This window comes from Tachysurus fulvidraco, chromosome 12 (assembly GCF_022655615.1).
Source record: "Tachysurus fulvidraco isolate hzauxx_2018 chromosome 12, HZAU_PFXX_2.0, whole genome shotgun sequence".
NCBI classification, from domain to species: domain Eukaryota; kingdom Metazoa; phylum Chordata; class Actinopteri; order Siluriformes; family Bagridae; genus Tachysurus; species Tachysurus fulvidraco.
In genome coordinates, this window is record NC_062529.1 from 16,021,441 (window position 1) to 16,046,916 (window position 25,476).

Consider the following 25,476-nt stretch of genomic DNA (forward strand, 5'->3'; position numbering starts at 1 on the left):
TTGCACCAGTTTCTCGTCAGCAGGAGTCATTAAGATCCAAGTGGAAAATCAGACAAAGAATTATATATTTGTTTTGCAAACTGACATGTTTTAATGAGCTGCTAATTAAAATAAATCAATAGCACTGCGGCACTCTCTCTGTCTTTCTCTCTCAGTCTCTGTCTCTCTCTTTCTCTTAAGCATCATGCTGCAGTCAGAGCAAAGCAATGACTTTGGCTCTGTCTCCAGACATGCTGGGATGGCTGAATCCATTTCAGAGATTCCAGAATGGCATCCATCAGAAGAGTCAAGCTCCATGTAAAAAAAAAAATGCAGTTCTGGAACTTTTCCACTCAGCCATGAGCTGTGCATTGCCAGAACTGTAGAAAAGAGAACTTCTCTATAACTCTCCCTTTCATGGCAATTACACAGATATAAATGTGACTGAGAGGCAGTGTAGAGCTGCAGCACCTGTGGCAAATTCCCACTTAGATACAATCCCACAAACAGGCAGGGAACACCCTGCTGAGGGATGTCACCCCAGTTTGCTGGACAGTCCAAGTCTACCCCTGTGTGGAAGGAGTGGGCCCAGCTGTTAACTGTCTGTCAAACACCTTGTGTGGTGGCGCAAGCCAGGAAGCCCGGGTTGTCGTGCCTTTGATCCTGCAAGCAGCAGCTGCTGGTTCGTACAGCACGACTTTGTTCTTCCAATTCTGCTCTCCCCATTCTGTCCTGCGGCACAAAACCAGCCAAATCTACTGGAGACGAGTTGATAGGGGGTTGAGGAGCGGAAAGAAAGGGGCAGAGTGAGAAAAACCTCTCCTGCTTTTTCATGCTATATCAACAAGCTCTGACAACTGCGCCGAGGTTTTTCTTGGCCCCAACACAGCTCACAGGCATCTCCTTTTGACGCTCCCCCACTCCCTGCTTTAAGATATACAGTAGTTATTGTTCAAATCAGTCTGTGAATGGAACGGGCTGAGGCCAAGGCAGCCCCAGGCGTCAACACACCTGTGTGAACGAGGCCTTCTTCTTGCAGCAACCAAGCAAAGCTAACCTACACTAGCACTACCAGTTTTCAGCTCCTTAGAGAGAAGAATATACCTTTTTTTCTTCTCTCTCATCCTCTTGCGCTTTTACTTTCAGGCAGCACCTAATCTTTCCTCCTCATTAATCCCCTTTCTTCTCTAGGCAGGCACCTTTGCTCTGGAATGTTTTTACCAGTGCTATTATTTTTGATTATCACTGCCAGAAGAAGCATTAGGAGTCTGTCCACATTCTCTCACCCCCCCCCCTCAGAACTCCCCCCCCCCAACCCCCCCAGATGAGGGTATATAGGAGCACATAAGCCATTCTCTTTCTTTTCCCTTTACCATGTACCAGAGAGAAACAGCTACATTTTGGGGTATTTTTTGCACCTTTTTGAAGTGCGTTTCTAAACATCCTGTGTGTCGACATAAATGTACGTCTGTCTTGCACGTATAGAGACTGACAGAGGTGGCCAGTGCTGTAAGGTAGTCTCATTCCTCTAAAGAATCTCAGCTCACCTTTCCTGCTCAGGTTATTTAACATGGGAGCAACATATAAAACAATGAGCAGACTGACACGTGCCAAAATCACACACACACCAAACACACACACCAAACACACACACACGCACGCACGCACGCACGCACGCACGCACGCACACACACACACACACACACACACACACACACACACACACACACACACACACACACACACACACACACACACACACAAACAAAGAGAAAGATGTTTGAGGGTAAATGGTGAGGGCAGGTGTTGCCCAGGACCTTGCTGCAGGTCAGTGCAGGGGGCTTGGGGGGGTTCTGGGGTTCTGCTCAGTCATTCAATTCAGCCGTTAAAGCTCTCAATTATCTGCCTCTTATTGAACACAGCCAGGGAGCAGCAGCAAGTCTCTATCATTACTCCACCTCCTGGAAATGAGAAGGTCATGCATTGAGGTCAGTGGACCCATTCTCTTCAGTGTAGAAGGGCCCAGGGCTTGTCCCTGATCAACTCTCACCCCTGTTTTCTCTTTCCATTGAGCCATACTTGAGTTTATTTGTGCAGCATAGTAAGGAGGGCAGGTATGATCTCCATTTCCATGCACCCTCACCACACATTTCCTTCATGCTAAAAGAAATATAGGCCTTTACTCTGCTTGCCTTTCATTCTACTTACTCTCTTTCTACCGTCCCTCCCATCCCACAAGCCTTGGTAATCGAGTAACAGACTCCACGACTCCTTATATCGTCAGGAACTAAACAGAAGGCTTTGTGGATTACCAGGGGAACATGATAATGACGCCACAGAGGCGTGAGATTTCAAACAAAATTGAGCGTCAATTGACTTTATCATCTTGGCAACATGGGTGCCTGTGTGGCTACAGTCAGACAGGAAATAAGGCCAATCTATTTCCTTTGCCTCATATCAAACGTCTTTCTCACTGAGATTCTAGTGGGGAATATAATGGGCCGCTGCCATGAGAGAGGGAGGCCTGTATAGAGGGACTTCAAATGTTCTTCTTACATAACACAAATACCGCTGAATTGCACATGAGGGTTTCGAAGAGACGGAGAGAACACAAAGTAGGTAGAAGGCTGCCCCCATTTTCTTTCCCTTTTCCCCTTTGTCTTCTGAGGGAGTGCTGAATGTAGGGCAGTGGAAAGTGGAAATACAACATCTCAGCAATTAGAAAAAGCCATCTTAAGTTGCAAAGGGAGCGGGAGGTATAGAGAGAGAGAGAGAGAGAGAGAGAGAGAGAGAGAGAGAGAGAGAGAGAGAGAGAGAGAGAGATGCCACACTGCCCTAATGACTGAAACATGGATGCTACCACCATTGGTATAGGGACAGAAATACAATCTATTACAGGGTTCCTAAATATTTTTCCTCCCTTGGGATACCACATAGCCAGTGTGCATTTGTGCCTGTTTATCTGTGTTTATGAGACAATAGCAGCCCTACAAATAAGACACAGTAAGGTCCAGCAGTTAAACATCTTGCTTTTCTGGAACCTCTCTTGAATAATTGATGTGGCACTTGGCTCAGTAGTTACACACATGCACACACACTAAACCTCCAGGCATGTTTGAGGGCGACAAGCTAAACAACACATCACCAGTATAAATAGTCCAGTGTGCTGGAAGGACTGACCCCATGACCCCCATGAACACTAGTCCAGCCCTGAAGCTGTACATGTGGGCATGTGTATGTCCTTACATCATAAATGTACGTTCAGCATGACATTAATTCATCCAGGCCACTTACTGAAAAGCCTCTTCAAGACTAGTCCTGTTCTTATTAGCTCATGTTCAAGCATCACTACTAAGACAGCATTAGGATGAGTCAGCTAGAAAAACTCTAAAATTAATATTCTTCTCATTTTCCCTTCTATCTCTCTCTTCCACACCAGGACCTATGGACCTACAGGATAGATTGTAAGGTGGAGACTGGAAGTGGTATAGTGAGTGAGAGTTTCCATTCCTCTCCAGACACACACTCCTACTTTCACTAATGAAAATCCTGTAGCAAAGCTTCGAACAACGCTTTGCATCAAGGCCATGAAGAACACAGAGAATGAGAGATAAGCACTTTTCTTATAGTAAGATTGTTCCAGCCAACAGGAGACCACTTAAGGGATGAACAAAAATATGAAAAACAGGATCACCAACTAAAACTCCTAACAATTTCTGGCCTTTTGCTTTTGTCCCATCCACCAGCCTTTGGAGAAGGACAGTTGCACTGCACATGCTCAAATTGAAACATCACCCTTGTGATGGCTTGATAAATATTCATAAGGCCAAGCACAGGGAATGAGGTGGGCGATAGAGCTCTATTGTGTTTCCAAGCTTGGCTATGCTCAATGGTCACGATAGCAGCCTGCCTGCTTTGATAACTCTATTGAGTAAAGAGCAACAGTGCTGGGTTGATTTTTCTATTTTTCAGCCTCTATGCAAAATGGCAAATTAGTGCTCTGGTATCCATGCAAATTTGGGATGCATTCCAACATGTGAATTGTTTCCCAGGGCTTGGGGACATCTATGTAGTGTTCTGGCACTGGTTGTGATGGTACCTCATCCGTAACAGCCTTGCTCTTTGGCATGAGGTGCTTACAGAAACAAAAACAGACTATTGATTTATTGTGTATTCCATGATGGGGTTATTGGCATGCACCTCTACACCACAGGGCACTGGCGATAAAATTAAGGCTCTAAAGAAAGCATCAGACAGGTACTAGAAATACATTAGGGCCTTGTTTGCGGATGTGATTATCAGGTTAAATGAGTGAATAAGCAAAGAAAGAAAAAGCCTCCAGAAAGAGCGAGAAAAAGCATGTCTGAACAAGGTAAAAATGCCGGACGGCCAGGCTGGAAAAGTTTATTTTGGATCAGTCGTGTCTGGAGCTGCCTGTCATAACCCACACCCCTTCTCACTCTCTTTACATCCCCAGGCTTAACTCTATGCACCTGTTAAACCTACAACTCACCACCTTACCACACTTTTATATTGACAAACTCCTCAAATCACTGCTCGTACTTCAGTCTGTAGGCCCACACCCTTACTTGGACATTCTTTTTTTTTCCGAATGCCCTTTTATTCTGTTGCAATGTTAGCAGGAAGAATGCACCACACAACACTACTCTCCCTCAATCCCACCCCTCTTTTTTCATCTCTTTCTTTTTCTCCCTCTTTCTCTCTCCCTCGCTGCCTTTCTACACTGTAGGCTTTATTTCTCTAATGTGGGCTGTATTTACCCCATGCTTGGGCTGAGAGGAAGAGCTGATATACGGCTCCATATAAATAATGTCAGCTGCGGAAAAAGCCAATTGATCTGTGTGCAACTTTCCCCTTCAGTAGCACTGCCAGAGTACACAGACAGGAAGCTCTGCAGTGACAAGGCCCATACATCCCAGCACTACCAGGCTGCTTGCATAGCCAATGAGGACCTTTTGTGGTATAACTGAAGGTTCATTGATTAATGGGCTTCCATGTTTAACCTAACGACAATGTGAATCAAACTATGGTTACAAGCTTAAACTTTACTCTCTTGTTCGTAAAGCATTTAAAATGTTCTACTCCTTATTTTCAATGAAGCACGCAGATATCCATTATCTCTGACGAACAAAAGTGGGGCTGACGCACAAATCAAGGCTAATATCACAGCCTTACAGCTGTACAGTGAGAAGAACCATGGAGAAGCCATTCCATCCAATGAGCACTAAAGTGAAATGGAACCTCATAAACAGAGCCTTGACTGTATAGACTTTACATTTTATCTTTAAGCACTTTTTCCTTTTATGGGCTTTTGCTCCCTCTAATCCAGAATGTGTGTGTATGTGTGTGTGTGTGTGTGTGTGTGTGAGAGAGAGAGAGAGAGAGAGAGAGAGAGAGAGAGAGAGAGAGAGAGAGAGAGAGAGAGAGAGAGAGAAAACCTAAGTGAGAGCAAGGCCGGCAGAGATAAAAACGAGGGAAAGGGATAAAATAAATGAAAGAAAAGGAAGAGAGAGAAAACAAGAGAGGAGAAGTCACAAATCTTGCTGCTATTCCAGTACGTGACATCTCCGCTCGTTTGCGACTGCTCATTAACAAACAATACTGCTGTGAAATTGGTTTAATGACAACGTAATAAAATTGCTATTCTGCTCACAGATGGCCTGAGGTGCATGGAGACTCAGTGAGGCTCACTCAGGGTGCCAACGCACATTAAGCTGCTTATTCATGAAAACTCCAATCCTCCACTCCAAGATACTCTCTCTCTCTCTCCCTCTCTTACCCCCCCTTCTGCTTCCCTCTCAGTTAAACTCCATACCTGCAAATGAAATAAATTAGCCCACTTATTTGCCCTTCTCATTCTCCTTCTCATTCCCTCTCCCCCTTCTGGCCTCGTACCCTTTGCAGCATTTTCCCCCCTCAAACAGAAATTACCATGTTATAAAAAAAACGCTGCTCACCGACACAAACTTCTGAAGTGCATAGCTCTTGTTATTAAACGATCTACCAATAAAATCATACCACTGAGGAACAGAAAACGAACAAAAAGTATTACAGGAGTACAGAGACACCCCCATACTGTACATGCTTTCTTCCCACTATACACAACTTTTTCCATTTGCACACATCCTTTTCACTGCATTGTTGCAAATTGATTCTCCAAACAGTCAGATTGTCCTTTTCCAACTCAGTTAATTCCAATTAAATTTAAAATTAGAAGTGAAGGAGGTTGAGAACAGGCTCTAACACTATTAGCCAGTGATTGCCAAGCTGGTGGTCATAGCTGAGTGGCAGCACTCAAAATAAGTGTAGAAAGACCTTGCCAAGCTACCACCCACGCATTTTAACAGGTGGGCCGGCTGTTAACGACACCCGAGAGCTCAGCACCTATCATTGGCATCACTGCATGCACACTAATATACTCCCATGTAAATGTGTTCTCATCATGTGGGGAAAATGTAGACATGGAAGCAGAGTATATTTGATACATACTGAGATGTTTCTTCATTAACAGACTGTTGTGATGACAGGACAAGCCTGCTATTCTTGCCAAAATGTGAGATATGTATTTACTCACGCGCTGGAGACTCACTGCACAATGAAATCGGATTATCACTGTGGCACTATGGGGGATATCCAGATCAAATGATCCTAGAGAGGAGGGAGTGTGGGGGGTGAGGCACTTGGGATCTGACAACAGAGTCAATTCTGCTAATTAACTGCCAATTAGCGGGTCCTAAATGAGGGGGATGATGATGATGTGGCTGCTCTGCCAGCCAGCCACAGCCGCTCCCTAGCCAGGCCTCTACTCAAGTCTTCTCATCCACTTCATTCTGCAGCTGTATATTTAGAAAGAGCACGATGCACCATGGTTGCTGCTGGGACTCCCAGGTGGCATCCTAAAAAAGGCTTGACATTTCCATGTGGGTCAATGTTAAACGGATAATCAGCAACTTCAGTCAACTGTCCTGTCTATATAATATACGCATACATGTATACATACAGTATGTGTCATATGTATATCTGTATCTGTACCCTATATATCTGTGTATGCAAATCAAAAAAGAGAAAAGTGGGTGTTCCTAAACTCAAAAGCCTACTTTCATAAAATCCCATGCTGCTGATTAGGTGTTTAAAAAAAAGGCATGCAATCCTGCCAATTTAGATTTTAACTTTACATTTGGAAAAGATTATTATTTTGAATTTCGTAACAGCTAGGCATGCCAGGTAAGAGGTCATAAAAAATCATAAAAAAATTATAAAGCAGCACTGTTTGCCCATGTTTAACTTGAGTGTTAAGGGGAGCAAGAGTTACGAAGCCATTAACAAAGCTGACAGTGCAGGGAGCACTTGTGCTGGTCCAGACTGGCAAGGGTTATGGGGTATGAGGGGCCTGTGAGGGCAGTTCAGCGGTAACTTGGCAATGCTGGCAGTTTTAATTTGTGCAAGATGAAAATCAGTTTAGACGCTGCATTAAGAGAGGCATTTCAATGTAGAATCTAAGCATTTGAGCATGTGGAGTTAAAATATGGCTCCTCCTAAAAAAAATGGTTCTGCAGCTTCACTGGCAGGTTATGGTTATCAGTGGTCTCATGTGACCTCATCATCACATGGGACAAGAAGGGAGAGTGTCATTTTCTCTGCCCTGATTTTAATAAGTTACCTATTGCTCTCATTTTACCCTCTCATTTGCTTCTATATTTGTTTGTTCCTCCACAAATAAACGAGGCAGAGAGGGAAGAGTAGATAAAAATAGAAAGTGGCACAGTGCCCTCCTTATTGTTATTGGTGATCCACAGCCGTGGCAGCAGTGATGACTCTGGTGGCAGGGAAATGGTCCAGTGCTTGCACACTAGGCGACAACCCAACAAGGGCTGATTTCCTTCCTTTTTTTAGTATCTCTCTCTCTGTTTGTCTGTCATCAGACTCATCTTTCAGACTGTGGAACAGCGGTGTGCCAGGCAGGCTATGCTGGGCAAAGGAGGGGGTAACTAATGCTTGGTCGGTGTGTTTAGGGAGTAAAGCAGAGGCATGTCGTGCTGAGCCTGATGCTGAGACATGAAAGGATGCGGTCAGGCCCCATTTAGCCCAGACTGATAGAATAACACACAGGCTTTGAGAATGACAACTGCAGCTGGAGCATCCCATTCTCTCTCTCTCTCTCTCTCTCTCTCTCTCTCTCTCTCTCTCTCTCTCTCTCTCTCTCTCTCTCTCTCTCTCTCTCTCTCTCTCTCTCTCTCCTCTCTGGCTTCTTTTTACCTCAGGACAGAATAGAAAGCTATAACATACAAAGTCAAACAAACCACATTTTGGCTGTACTTGCCTGACTTCACAAAACCACAAAATGTAAACAAGCATAGCTGGTAGAAAGGCTGACTAATAGCCAGCACATTGCAGCCTTTATCTATGAGGATGTTGTGTCATTTCAGCAATCAAACCAGGTTATTGTTTGAGGAGCTATTAATGCCACACCTTTATACACAAACATCTGCAGACACACTGTACTTTAACCTGCACTGTAGGAGTGTCTTACAGAAGTGAGTATTATTCTTGTTCTCTCTCTCTCTCTCTCTCTCTCTCTCTCTCTCTCTCTCTCTCTCTCTCTCTCTCTCTCTCTCTCTCTCTCATGCAGGTGAGTTCAGGAGTTGGGAGTAATAAGAAATAGAAAAATGGTTAGGAAGTCTATAAGGACTGCATGACAAATAAACACACATAAGCACAGCTGGAGTTGGCCTAAGGGCAGCCTAGGTGAGAGCAGGTACACGGGCAGGTAAGGGAGATTTGATGGTAGAGAAGGACGGAGGATAAAGAGAGAGAGAGTGAGAGTGAGTGAGAGAGAGATGCACCGTCTACTGACATTCACACAGAGCGCCCTTGTGCCATCCTCCAGGGCCAATTGTGCCTTAGGACAAAGCCGTGATTCAGCACATCCTCCCCTAAGGGACAACTGGAAACTGAAGACGTTGCCCTAACCCCAACCCCTCCCCACCTTCTTTCTTGCCCTCTCCCTGTCTCTCCTTCCTTACTGCTATCTCTTTGTGCTGCCGGCTAGATCCACGCCAGTGCCCGATATCAAAGCAAGGCCATACACAATGCCTGTTTAGAGCAGGAATTCAAAGCCTTTTGGCCTATCAACAGGAATTTCATATGGCAGAGGTCTGTCATATCCTGATCTCTACACCACCTCCAGCAGGACAAGAAGACACCAACAGGAGGGGGGCAATGTCTGAACAAAGACATGTTTAACTCAGTGTCTCAGCCTGACCGGTAGAAAAAAATGTATCCTGTCTGTGGCTCATCTTTCGAAGTCTTAGAAACATGTTGCTGTTAGGTTGCACTGTTAGCATGGTAGATCCTTTTTTATATGGGTAAGAGTAGGTGTTGGCCTCATCACTTTCTCTCACTAAAAAAGCAAACATAATGAGGATGCTTCCATCCACCAGACTCCGGCAGACTCTACAAGCATTAGCAACATGCTGTGTTTTTGAGATTTCAGGGCCTAAAATGAATAGGGTACTTGCATTTTCTGTCTGTCTGTCTGTCTGTCTGTCTGTCTGTCTGTCTGTCTGTCTGTCTCTCTGTCTGTCTGTCTCACTCTTTTTTCTGTCTGTCGTGTTCCAGCAACTCTCAGTTTAGCAGTCTATTCTGCATTAATCACCATGACACAGGCAAGGCAACTCAATTTTCTGCTCCTATAGCTAAGGTGCATGGCGCACTGAAATGGCAGCAAGAGGCATGAAACAGCCAAGCGGGGGCTAATCTTTAGTTACTAGTGTAATTGAAATGCTATCCACACTGTAGGGTGCATTAAAGGCAGATAACGGCAGTTCCTGTGGTCAATTTAAGTAGCTTGACTTCCCCAGGAAAAAAATTGGCTGCCAGATAAGGCAGACAAATCAGGCTAATTCTCCAGGCATGTCGCTCATTGTGATCCAGGAAAAATGATGTTTAAAAAAAATGAATCACAGAACCAAAAAAAAAGAGGAAAAAATCAATTGACCCTCGGGTGGCTTGTGAGCCTGCAAGGCAGATAAACCTAAAAGCTTGGTTAATGTCAGCCTGCCTGTATAGAACAGATAGAGCACTCTGTAAATGAACTAGCTTTGATAAATATATTAAGAAAGGCTGCAAATAAAAGGCAGGGACTTCTCGTTTGTAAATAGAAAACCCTGTACATGGAATTAGAATGATAAAATGAGGTTCCATGTAATTAAGTTTGTGTAAAAACCCAAAATCCGTTCAAATACCATCCCCAGAATTGTGAAAAGAAGCTGTCAGTTCGATTAATCTGAACATCGCCGACAGAATGTACTGAACAAAATGAAGCTGCAGATAAAACCAGGCATAGCATTTTGATAAGTAATTCATGTATCATTTCTTTGCTTCTGTGATCATTTTATTTAATCCACCACCCCCAGTTATGTGGTAAGCCATGTACAAAGGCAGTGCAGACCAGGCCACCAGAGCCTTAATCCACCATATAGCATGTTTAAAATGGGAAAAGGTTTTTTTGGGGAGGGGTGGGCGACATTGTCGGCACTGCAAGTGATAGAGGAAGCAGGATCACTGTTGGGAGCATGGGCGGAGGCGTCAGATCTTCCTTTTTTGCTTAAACATATCAAAGTGAATATATATATATCAAACAGAGTGCTAAACACTTTACTGATAGCTTAGTTGCTTACTAGCCACGGAGGATCAGGAGGTTGAGAAGGATGTGGAAAAGGCGTAGAACTGTAAATAAAATGCTTTGCACAGTTTATGAGCATTAGTCTTGCCTTAGCTGGAAGGGAGAGGCATGTGAAACCTTTCAAAAATGAAAGACCGAGCTATGCTGGTGACAGAGATAGCAACATCAAGACTTGACTTACCAGTTGTTTACTTGTAAGATGGTGAGGCCTGTGTCTTGGGCTAGCTGCTTTTTCTGTTCTTCTGATGGGTATGGGTGCTGAAAAAATAAGATAGATTTTAGTTTGTCTGTTTGATTTTTTTTTCTATTCATGGCTTACACGTAAATGTGAGAACCTTATTGTTGTATGACCCAAATCAGTGTTGGTGTTTGTCTTTAACATGTGTCCATGCCAAGTGAGTTGTGTAACACAGAGCCCTACTTTGGTTACACCAACAGAATGGTGTGCATGTTTAGTCATGACCTCCACCCTACTCAAATCCTCATGTGTACACACATACACGTATGCCTGTTAGGGGCAGTAAAACAAGTTTGTCAGTGGCAGCAACGCTGCTCCACCCCAAATAGATAACCACAAATCCACAGTGCACACTTCCACTTCTTACAGCTACAGATTGTTTGTAACATGCTGATCATTCCACTTGCCACTTCCTCTGAACTCCACAGAATTCCACTGCTGCACAAAACCCAGACCTGAGTGAATAAGGACAGAATACATCTTCAATTCCTAGGCTGTTACAACAAGGAAAAACATATGAGGCTAATTTCTCCTGTCCCTGGTGTCTTTTCATCCACTGCTCCTGAAGGCTAGCCAAGTAAGTAAAGCAAGACATTTCTCAGAAGAATCTCCCATTGCTGCAAGTTCTACCTGAAAATATAATTCCCCAGCCACGGATGTAATGACACAATTTGTGTCAGCTTCAATATGCCAAATACAAGACAACAGAAATGACAGGCCTGGATTTTTTTTCTTCTCTTGCCTGTCTGTGCTATGAAGCATGACAAAACAAACCAGATCTGTAGTGACAGATATCTTTAAGAGCCAGATTAGGGCTCAAAGCTCACAACAGAACAAACATCATACCTCACTTTTATATTCAATACAAAAACACAAGCACTTGAACAATCCTAGAATTCTTGTACATACATTTGAAGAGATGCATTTTTGTAGTAATACGAGGGTGTCCAATATGTACAGCTTTGTTTGCAGTCATATCATTATTGTTTGAGACATACTGTATGGGTCCACATGCAGGCATGAAAAGGACAGTCTAGGTGCAAATGCCGATTTGATTAACTTTATGAAAACATCCAAAGAATGCTGCTAATTAATTCAAACACTAAATAAATTGATCATTAAAAAGTTATAAAAGAATGTTTACTAATTTTCCTACTTGTTTATACTCCAGCTTTTAATATTTCAAAATTGTTAACAAAGAAATATGATAATGCTTTCATAAAAATGCATTTTGTGATTGCTTGGTGATGACATCTTTTTGGCAAAAGGAGCTCCAATTTTTTCCTTCCTGCACAGACACATGCGTGATTGTGTATGTGTGTGTGTGTTTCTTTCCCCTTTCATCAGTGAACAACAATGCATAACTGGAGCTGACTGTCTGAATGCTCTGCTTTAGCCTGTATTAACTGGGTTGAGCCATGATACAGCACAGAAGCAGTAATGATACTGCACTGGGGTGATGGGCGAGAGAGAGAGAGAGAGAAAGAGAGAGAGAGGACAACACCAGATTGGATGTGGTCCTCAGTCATTTACATTGTATTAAGGCTTCCTGGGCCGCTCGGGCCCGGCACGGGTCATCAATCGGCTTGTGGCAGGCTGTGCCGCAGCACAGCCTGGTGATAAATGCATGCCTCTCTGCCTGCAACAAAATGAATGGATTGAACAAACAAGAACGATGTCTCATCAAGGAGAGTGGAGATATTAAAACCCCAAGCAGAAAAAAGAAAGGAGCTAAAAAACCCTGAGTAAGTATATTTTCTGTGACCACAGAGACATGACACTGAAAAAAAAAAATCCTATTTCATTCAGTAGGACTCTGTCAGCTCTGTTCTGCACGCTGCATTAAATGCAGCCTTGCATCTACCATCCTTTTCTATATTTCCATATCTCCATACCTGTCTCACTCTGTCTATCCATCCCTGCTTTTTACAGACTGTTGACCACCTACTCTTTCCACTCATGCCTTCAAACTGCAGAGACAAAAGTAAATAAATACATACAGATCATCTTTTCTAGACTTCTCCCTCAGTGCCCCTGAAGAACATGCTTACTTAATGACTGAAATGCAAACTTGCTGTGAAAGATCAGAGAAATGATTGAAAATCTCCTTGCTCGCTTCAAATCCAATCAATAGAGCGAATTACAAACTCCCAGTCCAATATCCTGAGAAACTGATTGACCACAAAATGTGAAGAAGTGCAGTCTATAAATAATTAGGCAGAGAAATGAGCAGGTTATTTTATTGCAGAGGCCAGCGCTAGCCTCCGATCGAAACAACTCTGTTAATTATGCTGCGGCCTGTTAATGGCACTGGTGCTTTGCTTTTCCCCACAACACTCTGTCTCTCTTTCTCTGTCTCTCTCTCCCAACCTCTCTCTCTCTCACACACATACACATGCTCATTCTCACTCACTCATCCTCATGGGATACGCCATTGGATCACGCAGTCGACTGCAAGTACATGTTGGGTTTATTTATTTCCCAAAGTGCATATTGTGTGCGTGTGTGTGTGTGTGTGTGTGTGTGTGTATGCGTTCTTGTTCATGCGGGTGTGAGCACTTGTAGTCTTGCAATCGGTTAAATTACAGAGTGCTGCGGTCGAACATAATGACCGCTGTAGCGTCAGCCCCCCAACATCACCCCCAACATCATCCATGTACTCGTACTAATACAGTGCATTCCCTTAAGACACATACACACACACACACACACACACACACACACACACACACACACACACACACACACACACCACTCCTAAGAGCAGTGGGCTGACCATGCTGCTGATGGATGACTTCATCAGTAAAGGAGCAGGCTGCAGGTCAGGGGAAAAAGAATCCTGCCGTTTTCTTCATGCTAATGAATCTCTGCAAATCACAACATACACCTCCCCCAACACATGTCTACGAACTAATGTGTTTATTAAGAGTGAGCACCTGCAATATAATAACTTGGTTATAATACAAATATCAGCTATAATAATAATAATAATAATAATAATAATAATAATAATAATAATAATAATAATAATAATAATAAGAAGAAGAAGAAGAAGAAGAAGAAGAAATTATTTATTTATTTATTTTTTGTTTGTTTCTTTGTTTGTTTATTTATTGAGCATAGGCCTGTTAACTGTGTCATTCAAAATGTTTAATATATGACACACATAAAACCTACATTACAGATACATCCTAACAGGACTACACTTGTTGTCTAATTACATCATAAAATATTTTTTGAAAATATTTTGCTGAATTTGAATAAAAACTGGAAAATCTTGTATTTACAGCCGAGCGTATCTCAATAATATGTGAGCTGACACTTAGGTGTCACATTTTGGTTACATAATTAATTAAAAAAGGGAGCATTGTTTAAGATAAAAGACAGCAAATTGGCAATTTGTTCTTTCTCCAGTGTGTGTGTGTGTGTGTGTGTGTGGGGGTGGGGGGGGGCTGTATCTGTGAGTGGCTGTGTTGGGGTGTGTGGTGCAAGTTAAAAGAGGTTAGTGTTTTGTGTTTGTTTTATTTTCTTTGGGAGTAAGCTGCTTCCTGACAACAGGGTGAAATTGGGCAAGAATGCAACAAGACTCAATGAGTCAGACTGAACTGCCAACTGAACTGCCACACCCAGCTCCTAGAAACACACACACATGTTTTATGATTTAGGGTGAGCGATTACATACATGCCCTCCAAAATCAAAATGTGTGTCCCAGGCATTCTATCACGGTTTTTAACTGTCACACACAAATACACTTCCCTGGAATGCAGCATGGTGATGTCCCACCCCGCAAAGTAACAATTAACATGTCATATGTATGGTGCAGAGCCACTATACCTGTTACTTTGGAAGTAAAACAGTTATCAAATGAATATCTAAGCACCAGAAGCTAAAAAGAGATGGCAAACAGCCACTCTGTGTATCTCTCTCCTTCTTTATTTCTTTTGCTCTCTCTGTAGCAATTGTCTCTACTCCTATCGTGCAATGCTGGCTCTGTGCCAGTCCCCTGTTTTGCTCTACATTGTTAATTTATGTTTACTGAAGAGTTGCAAGGTTCCCCAACAACTTTGGCTATCAGTTCGCTTGCCAAGCAAACTGTTGCCTTACAAAAAGAACGAATTGCATGGCATGATGGGGAGGGGTAATGGGGAGGGGTGAGTCAGCCCCTGAGGATGTCCTAGAACAGGGCTGTTGAGGGCAAACATGCATTAGGGCTAAAAAGCAATCACTCCCACACTCTTTCCCAAGGCTATCTAAGGGCAACATACACACGCACAGTGTTCAGTGCCAAGAAACACCCGGCAGACAGTTACTAGAATGTTTAGTCTTTAACTTTGGTTCATAGCAGGGGCTGCCCTTAAGTCCAAAGTTATTAAGTGAACTGGGCTTCCTCTACTTTGATATTGATTTTCCACTAAAGAACCTGAAAATTAACAAGCTGTATTACTAAGAGCATTCACAAATCAACTGGTCTCAAACTAGGCATCTCATATACTCTATATAGCCTAATCCAAACTCAAGAGACTTTCTGTGTGTGTGTGTGTGTGTGTGTGTGTGTGTGTGTGTGTGTGTGTGTGTGTGTGTGTGTGTGTGTGTGTGTGTGTGTGTGTGTGTGTTTGAGGAGGGCGGGGTGCAGCGTTAATAGTAGGGATGAGGGAGGACCTTATGACTTGGGGGACAAAAGCCCCTCTTTGTTTCTTTTGCTGCCAACTTGCGCCATGGCCTGCAGCCATAGTGATGAGGCTGTTTAATCATCAGATCAAGTTCGTGGCTTCCCTTTCCACCATGACTGGCCAGCCCTTTCAAGGGGAGCAACCTGATCTGCATGTCCTTGCAGGGGAAAGAGGGATAAAGAGGAGGAAGAGAGGTTGAATCTGCCTCTCATCCATTCAGCCACTGGATTCAACCCATTCAAACCAATTCAGTCCTCTCTCACAGTCTCATACTACACACTAGGAGTTTAACTTAGTTTGTTAGAGCTAGGTGTGTCACTGTGCTGCCTAATTCATCCATCAGGCCAAGATTCGGTGTCAGAAACTCTTGACAATGGACTTATCAAAGCCTTCGTTCACATATTCTTTTGAAGTAGGGGCTCACTACTGTTTATGGGAGCAGTAATGAGATAACAGCTGAGGGCTGTCCATTGTTGGACATTGTGGTTAAACCCAAGCCAGGGGTGTAAAAGGGAAAGGGAAAGGCACATGGTTGGGGCAGAAGGCATGGCAAAGCCCATGCATTTGTCACTATTGCCTGTCATAAAGTGATGTGACTATTCATGCTTGAAGCCAGATTGGGCTAGCCTAGTGCAAAAAAATCAACACTTATTTAATAGCCTGAGCACACATTGTAAAGTAGCAAATAGAATGGGTTGACGATGCATTAGGCCTGCAATGGACTTTCCAATACAAATTAAGTATTCATATATATTGCAGTGATTCATATCATTCACTTTCAGATTTCATCCACTAATACTTTTTCTCTCTTACATAACACATGATTCTGTAATAATTCTAATCTTGTAAACTAATTTTGTTGTTTCATAAGGTATTATCCAAATGTTTGTACAATGTCAAAATCTTCTTGTATTCCTCATTATGCAGACATTTGGTCACTATAGAGCTCAAGACATACCCTGCCTCCCCTAAACATCTCCCTCCCTTGAGCAATGTCCCCTGTTCTGTTTTACCAGACTCTGTAATGACTTTATCGGTCTGGATGGCACCAATAAGCAACAGACTCTAGATTCCTCATGGCACAGGCATTAGACCATTAGGCATCTAACAACCCCAACTACTGCTTCAGCACAATCCCAATCCCCAGTTCCAAAATCCCCAAGGCTCCAAGTCTTTTCTTTCATTCTTTCATATACATTGCTCTCACTACTGCAATAAAAGAAGGTTATTGTTCACTTATGAATGCTGAAGAGACCGGATTCTCAACTATAGCATAACTCAGTGATTGAAAAAACAACACTAATCACTCTAATCACAGAGCCCAGAGTCCTTCAGTCAGCCATCCCCATTTCTGAGAGGGTCTCAGGAGTGTGCAGCTGATCTCAAGCTTTGCTTCTCATTGTGGTGCTGCTTTGCTATGAGATTGAAACTGGAATGGGGCAAGGGTCTGATCTAAAACTGTAGTAGAGGCTTATCTATAGAAAGAAAAATTCATGTCTTTAGTCCACAAAGCTTGCTTCGAGAAGAGGCACTCCCAATTCTCTCTCTTTTTGAAGGACAAAGCTAATGCGAAGGAGTATTTACATAGACAACAGATCTCTTTTTTCTGAGGAAGATATTTGTTTAGGGAGATTAAGCTAAAATCGCTAAACTTAGTAAATTTCCGCTGTAACACCAGCAGGACAAACAAAAACCTTTAAGGCTAGAGCATAATGTCAAAGAACAAGAGCAAATCTGTGATGTCAAACTCGGTTTAAGGTCAAAACTCTCAGAAGAGTAAGCCCAACATTAGCCATTAGCTGGGAATGTGGAGCAGGCTGCAAACAGCTGCAGGGGCCACTTCCTGTAGGTTAATGATGCTAAAAGTGTAGAAGTCAAGCATGGCGTCCATTTACCCGGCTCTGAGGAGAGAGCTAAACAACACACACACACACACACACACACACACACACACACACACACACACACACACACACACACACACACACACACACACACACACACACACACACTCATCCTTGTGAAAGCACAGACACTTGAGACAGCAGCAGCAGCAGAAAAGTATAAAAACACATAACTAAAAGCCACTCCATTAGCATTTGCAGGAACACTTCTGGATGACAGACAGAGTTTAGCCAAACTGGAATCCTTCAGCAGTACCTGTGGTATGTTGCATTCAGGAATTACCTTTCAAAAATGCTCATCTTCTGTGTTAACTATACATGAGAAAAAAATCCCTTTTTTGAGGAAAACACTTTTTTGAGAATCCTACACTTTTTTTGAGAATTTCCTATAATTTAAATGCTTTGGAGGCTTCGATAATCTCCATGTTTCAGAGTTGAGATAGAAGACAAGTTTAAATAACTCTTAGAGGCACAGGGGAGATAGCGGACTGGAGGGATTTAAGCACTGCCATGTCAGCCTCCTTTAAGAGCATTCCAGTAGCCCCTTTACCCTGTAGTACTCTTCTGCTCAATCCTGCCCCTAGGCCTGCTGACCTCTGACCTGGTCGGTCGGCTTGGCTATAGACTCCTCGTTTGTTACTAGTTTTATCCACTGACAAAGCAGGCAGGAAGTTGGCAACTGCCCAACAGCCCCATGGGAGGATGACCATCAGCTTGCTCAGCTTACCACTTATTAGAGGAAGAGAGGGGAGGGGGATGGGACCGTTGCGAGGGCTGAATCAGAAACGTGCCTGACCTTTTTTTTCTTGCCGACAGTTTTTCTAACTAATGAAACATGAAAAAAGCCTGGAAGCCACAAACGTTCCCGTCTCCCGCTAACCCGATCAGCAACGCATGTTAGCGCATATCAGGCAGCAGTCCAGGGACCTGGGGACAAGGAGAGTCTGACTCTCATCTGTGTAACAGCCACTGTAATATTATATCTTTCTCTCATACACATACAAGCTTCATAAAATACACCTTCTTCAATCCTTAATTTGCAACACACTGCACTCTAATTAAGTTAATAATCCATTTTAGCCTTAAATATAGTACATTTCTTAAAATTGTATTCTTTCTTCCCTTCCCAACCTATACCTCATACTGAGGAATCAAAGAGAGCTAGAGTAATCCAAACATTGCCACTAACCACAAAGCTCACAAGCTGTCTTAGAAGGGAGGATAAAGGGAGATTTGGAGATCCACTAAGAGATTTTTGGACTGACCCAAGCCACAATCAGGAGACAGCGAGCTCAAACTCTGTGCTTTCTAAGAGAGTCTAAGAGAGCAGAGGTCTTCTGGACTATAACAGGTTAGGAATACAGGGGAAGGTTATTAACCTCTAGGGCTAAAATGCACTCTGATGACTCCCTGGCTCAGAAACTGTTGACAAGCATCTGTGTTCTTTTCAACAACTTATTGAGCTACCCCCACAAGAAGCACTGCCCCTTCCCTCATCAGGAATGTAACACAACCTCAAACTCGTAACCCAAGGCTCTCCTCTACTGCATCACTCTGATGTGAGGTGTAAGACAGCTGTTGTTGAATTTTTTAATACACTTACATTTCACACTTTGTCACCCAGCCACTGCCTCCACTAATGTTTCACAGCGCAATCAAGTGAGGGAAAGTACAGTAGACTTTGATCAGCAGTAATCAGAGTCCATACTACTATAATGGTGTATGAAAGTGCTTCAGTAATGCTTGCACTATTGATAGCGCAGCTCTATTTTGAAGGCATGAAGGCTTACTTTCGTTTTCGGAAAAAAAAAAACAATGCTTAAGCTTGAGCAAGGTAGGCAAAACATTTTTCCCACCAGATTTATAATAACACACTTCAAATTTACCTTCATATTTTAGACTGTCTCAATGGCCTGAGCTAGGAGGCCCATTCAATCTGTTGATTGACATTAATGTCTCAGGAAGTCATTTTTGTGAGTGAACCCTGCTGCCTTACACCAGGGCCACTATGGAGGGGAACATTATGTCTTTCTGACCAGTCTGGGACCTTGTGTGGAGCTGGTTTGCATGGATGTAGAACACAGAGGACAATGGGCCTAGTCACCCCTTGGGCAAACCAACCAGGGGGCCTATGCCAAGAAGGCCAGGATGGAGTGTATTTGGCTGTTGTGGTTAAAGACATACGGCAGACATCTTGAAGCAGCTTAGCAGATCACTCTAATTCTGGGGGCTTGAGATGGTTCTCCACAATTCCATTACTGTCAGTGGTTACCACATCTATTATAGCAATTACAAGCCGTTTTCAACATTAGGAATGCTACAAGTAAGAATTGTTAACATCTGCAAAGCTTGTTCCATGTGTCAGAGGTTGTCTTTGCTTAAACACACATCTTTTCCACTCACAGCACGTTTCACAATGTCACTCCCCACATTTATTTACTTAATTCTACTCAAACTGTGCCTTAAAGAGATCCCTCTCGGTTTGAGACCAAATAACTTAAAATGATGCGTGAAGGCTTGCCTTCTTTTTTCTCCATAGGCTTCATTACTTTTTAATATCTGTGCAGGAAGAGAGAAAATGGTGTGGAGATAATCAATGGTATAGAAGCAGTAGGCCATTAATCTCCCAATGGATTCCATTCTAATACACACACTTGCATGGGCAAACATGGGTTCTGTTGAATGCACATGTCTGCCTGGATGGGTGACTTAATGAAACAGCAAACTCTTGCCTTCTCAGAGGAGTTTCCTCTAAGTGAAAAATGAGTCATCCAGCATTTTCAGCGCATCACTGAGGCAAAGGAAGAGATGGAAACAACACATTGAATTCAGGGGAGACTCAAGTATGCCCCATGCGAGCGAGCAGCACAATGTGAGCAGCAGGCCGGAAACAGTGGGAGAACTGGAGCAAGTCCCCATGGAGATTTTATCAAAGATCCCTAATGTGAACAAGAGTTCAGCTGATCTGGGAGTAGGACACAAAGACAGGGCAGGGAAGGAAAGGTGACCTGCAGTAATGAAGCAAGTCTGAAGGACATATAGATAGCCAGTGAAACAGAAAGATTGGGATATAGGGTAGGGCAGAGAAAGAGGGGAAAGGGAACATAGGGAAAGATAGAGCAAGGCAGGGAAAGTGGATATGAGAGACAGGATATGAGAAAGATAGAGTGACAAATGGTGAAAGAGAGGAAGAAAAAAGAAAAGCCCACCACCTGGGTCTGTTGTGGAATTGGTGAGGTGTGTTTTTACACAGAGATTTGTACATAGTGACCTTCACCCAGGGTGTGCTGTAACTGGAGCTAACTGCTGGTTCTCTGAGACATCATCTCAGTGTGCTAAACAGGCAAGGTTAGCCACTGTAACCCATCCACAATGATAACAGAGGAGTACCTGGGTGGAATTAAACCTAATCGCAAATTTAATACACACTGAAACATCTACAGCATGTCTCAGGAGCACCGGTGGTGAAAATCTAAGATGAATGTCTGGGAGATGGGAGAAAAAGCAGTGTGAGATATTTTGGCGAGATCTAAAGAAACTGGTGGGCGGCCTGGCAACCACCAACACAGGGACAACAAGCAGATGATTGTAGGAATAAGCAGGGTGAAGTTTGATATGTTTTTCATGTAGGGAGGGTATCTTAGGGGTGACAAACACAATGCAGCATGCCTAAGAGGATTGCAGGCATGGATAGAACATGCTATAGCCCTGAGGTGGAAGAGATTTTGTGCCTGTGTGGAAATCACTGCTGTCACTATGTGTATGATTCACCCCTGCCAGTGCACTCTGCTGTGACGAATGAGCTGCACTTCATTTGCTTGTGATTATGCGGGTTGCTGGCCCTCTAAACCCCTTTGAACTTGTAATTGCTGATGGTTTTAAATAATGAACATTAAGGGGGATTCGTAAAAGTGTGGATAATTATAGGTTTCCCCCATTTTCTTCTCCTTTTGGAAGAAGAGGAGAAAGAAAAGGAGAAGCAGGGAGGTGGTTCTGGCTGCAGAAGCGTGCCACATTGCACCAGGCCTTTTTATCTAAATCAGTGTAGCAGCTCGGTTTGTAAGCTTTACAGCAAGCTTTTGTGTGTGAACCTTGGAGCGCCCTAGGGATACAGGGACTAGCACACAATGATCAATATTCATACAAGATTCACATCTGAAGCCAAAGTTTGCTCTACTTAGATTTGCATTTACTCTTTTTTTGGTGTTCCATGTTCTTTGTATGCCAAATGTGATTCCTTTAGATAATGGGCAGTCTGTGATATGTGTTTCTCTGTGTAGCCATGCATGCTTCCACAAATTTCAACAACCAGGGAAGCACTGGTATGCACTTGTGTATAGCAGTATGTGAGGACCAGGGCTAAAACATTGCATGGTTTCTCGGGCATTCAGGCAGGGTGGATGCCATGTGGTGCAGGGGGTGTGCGCAAATTTTGGGCAGCAGCTTTGAAAATTGTGGCTGGGGAATCATTAGAGAAGCAAATGCCGTAAGGTGCCTTGGCTAATTAACTATCCACATCAACATGCAAGTTCACTTCTCCATTAACTTGAAAAATGAAAGGAAATGTTATAAAGCAATCACATCTGAACATCATATGACATATCAAAATATTTAAAAAATGTAATTTTACAGCTGTGCAAATAAATCTTCTGACCTAAATACTTATTGCACACACCAAGGAGAGGGTACATATTTTTTCTCTTTTGTTGCAACTACTGGTGCAAATTCTACCAATAAAAAGATATTTTGGACGTTTGATAGATTTTAAATAGGTCAGACTTTACAGCCTACAGGAAACTGGGTATTCTTAAAATAGTATTCCCAAAATACCCATTATTATGTTGTACAAAATTAAAAAAAAAAATGGCAACATAGTGTTTATTCTAAAATATTGTTATAATACACTAATTCCAACACATTGCTTAACTTGTTTTAAACACAGTAGTTTTTTTAATGTTTTTTTTTTTTTTACCATGGCTGTCATGTGGCAAAATGTAACAATAGCTTCCCATCATGACTCAAAAACTAGATGTTTTCTTTAAAAAGTCTTCTAGGTAAATTGACAAAACCCTAATCAGCAGAAGCCAAAACAACATCAGCAAAAAGAGGGCTAAAAACACAAAATGGCAGCAAAATACCCTTTCTCATCTCCCCCTTTCCTTCTTTTTTGCCTGCTTTTTGCTACTTCCATGTTTGTGCTGTTTCTTTTCCCCATGCATTTCCCTTCTCCTGGTGTGAGCTGAATATCAAAGGGGCTGTATAGAAGCCTGCAGCACATAACGCCATCTCCCAGGACCCTCCTCTGATCCAGAGCCACTATGGTGATTAATGCCACAGCCTGCCTGTGACCTGCCATGGTCCAGCCCTGCTAACACCTCTGGCACTGACTGGTGAAACAGAGAGGGACTAGGGGAGAGCAATAAGATGCTAAACTCTACCATGCTCCCCATCTAGACATGAGCGGGAAATTCAAATTAAAAAATGGCATAATAAAAAACATAAGCATCTGGCCCCTGAACTCTTCAGTCAGCTTCAGTCTTTCCGCACGAGTGTTTATCTCATCTTGCCCCCATGGCCCATTACATCACTGTGGTGTTTAGAGAAATAGAGAGCCAGAATTTTTTAGTGTGCACACCAATGTTATTGCTGTGGATGGTTGACTGAGGGTTGGACATTTGGGGCCTCCTGCTGCTAAAGCGTGGGCTGTAGGAGGAGTCTCTAAAGGGGTCTGGAGTTTATAAATCTGACTGCACTGCTCTGCATGCTCTCTGCTCCGTTTGGCTTCTCTTCAGGTCAGAGGAGGTGCAGTCACCTCTGAATGCCAAATCGTCCATCTATGCGGCCCCTGTGGCATGCTTCACTAACCAAGCATGGGAGAAAAAAAAAAGTGCTGCCACATTCTAACATCCAGCACTATCATCTGGAAGTGCAGCACTGAGAGAGCCATCGTTTAAACACATAGGATTATTCTCTGCTTAGCTACTGAATTGGAATCTGAGAAACCTCAATCATTCGCACACACTGTGAACACTTTCTAGCCTCTAGTGAAACCTCTCATTTTTGCTCATTCATTAAATAACGACCAGTCATTTTCAACACCAGTGGAGAAATTACAGAGAGCAAAATAACCACCAGCTGCAAATTACACATGCAATTACATTGAGGGATAACTTGCTCTCTTAGAGCAAGAAAAAAATGTGTAAGTAAATAAAAAGAAATCCACAAATGCCAATGGGTCTCAGACATGAGGAACTAGTCATTTTGTTTCACTCTCTTCTCTTAAGCACACTTTGAGTTGTTTTAGCATGTTAGAATCCCACAGAGGAATCAACCCTTTAAAGAAAGACTATGACAGCTGGATTAGAAAGCAAAGTCAACAGATTTGATCTTTCAGTAAGAAACAATTCCAGATTTCTCAGATTTAATGCTGTTGTAACACTTGGAGCTGCAAGAGGCTTACGATAGGTGTACTGTAAACAAGGCTTTGTCATTCACTGAGATCCATAGAGCCAGGAATTAATAATAAGGCCATTGACATGAAATGCAGACACTGGTGTGGCTTTTTTTTCTAATTATAGAGTCCACATAAAGCTTAGAAACATGATATGAATGTTTTAAAACTTTCAGTTTTCTTTTTGATTGTAATGAAAGCAAACTCCTCTCATGTTTAAGGCCAAACATGACAGACAGTACATTTCTAGAAAACAAATGCTGTACATAATTCATACTGCATGTGCAAACCCCATGTTTTGATTGTCATGGCTCTTCAATACATAAAAGAATGTGTGTTTAACAGTGAGCCTAGTCATGCCCCCCCCCCCCCCCCCCCAGGTTTACAACTCTATGTGAGAACAAGAGAATCAAAAAACAGATGGCAGACATGGATGAATTGCATCATCGTTATGGGTCTATTGAGCAGTCCACACTAGAACACACTTTCTGACAAAAAGCACAGGCCAGACCTAACCCTTTGGTAATTACTTCTATTCAGCAACTTCAAAAACATAGCTACTCCACAAGCCATGCTCACAATTAGTTTTGTGCTCAAAAGCCTCTCATAAGCAAGTCATAAACACATACATATACATAATTAGGTTTCCTGGTAGAATGCCACAAACATAAACAGCCACATAGATGTGCACAAACACAAATAGACTCACATACACAGCTTTGGTGCTGAACTGAACTGTTGCCTGGGTTGCCACGGGTGACTGGCAACCTGACTTCTGTGTTTGGAAGCAAATGACATTAGTGTGTGGGCCTCCTTGAACCCTGCACCCCTCTGACCCCATGGCACCCCAACGGCCACCTCACCCCACCTCTAGCCAAACACAAAACAAGCAATAACCGGGCACTAAATGACATCGTGTCTTATGAATGGCCAAAGTATTAGCCTTCACAGCACGGCTGCACCAACATGCTAAAACAAAAGTGATGAAGAAAGAATCTGGTAAAAACTAATTTTAAAGTTGAAAGGAGTAGAACATCCATCTAAGAGAGTGTGTGTGTGTGTGTGTGTGTGTGTGTGTGTGTGTGTGTGTACGTACAAATGTGTATGTGCACATGTGCCCAATCTTAAAAAATGTTAGCAGATGTTCTACAACAGCTTAACAGCAGAAGGATAGAAATATACATCTGGATTAGAAATTGAAAGGCAGGGAAAAAACATAACTGGTAAGTCTGCTACTGTCATCTGGGACAAGCATCCTTAGCAGACCTGGGCACACATATTGTTGGCTTAACCTGTTTATTTGTTTATTGGTTCATTGTCTAAAGGGTTTTAAAATCACGTCTCTAAGGGAGTGACCTGGAGGTGACACTGGGTTACTATGGCAATTACTGTTCCTTAGGGAGTAGTGAATGCTATAGCCTTGTTTGTCCAGGATCAGGTAATAGAAAAGTTTTGTTACAAACTAACACACTTCCCAAAATTTCTTTGTAAAACAAAAATCTATTTAAATAATCAATGTTGAAGCAAT

General features: G+C 42.8%; 1 protein-coding gene across 10 annotated transcripts in view; it reads right to left on the reverse strand.

Annotated features, from left to right (window-relative positions):
* The window catches only part of meis2a (Meis homeobox 2a), a 67,695-nt gene that overhangs the window by 10,751 nt on the left and 31,468 nt on the right, over positions 1 to 25,476 (reverse strand). For all 10 annotated transcript variants that reach the window (XM_027172598.2, XM_027172599.2, XM_027172597.2 and 7 more), the window contains exon 10: positions 10,866 to 10,942. In XM_027172598.2, the coding sequence (XP_027028399.1) occupies positions 10,866 to 10,942 (77 nt within the window). The remainder of the gene's footprint in view (positions 1 to 10,865; positions 10,943 to 25,476) is intronic.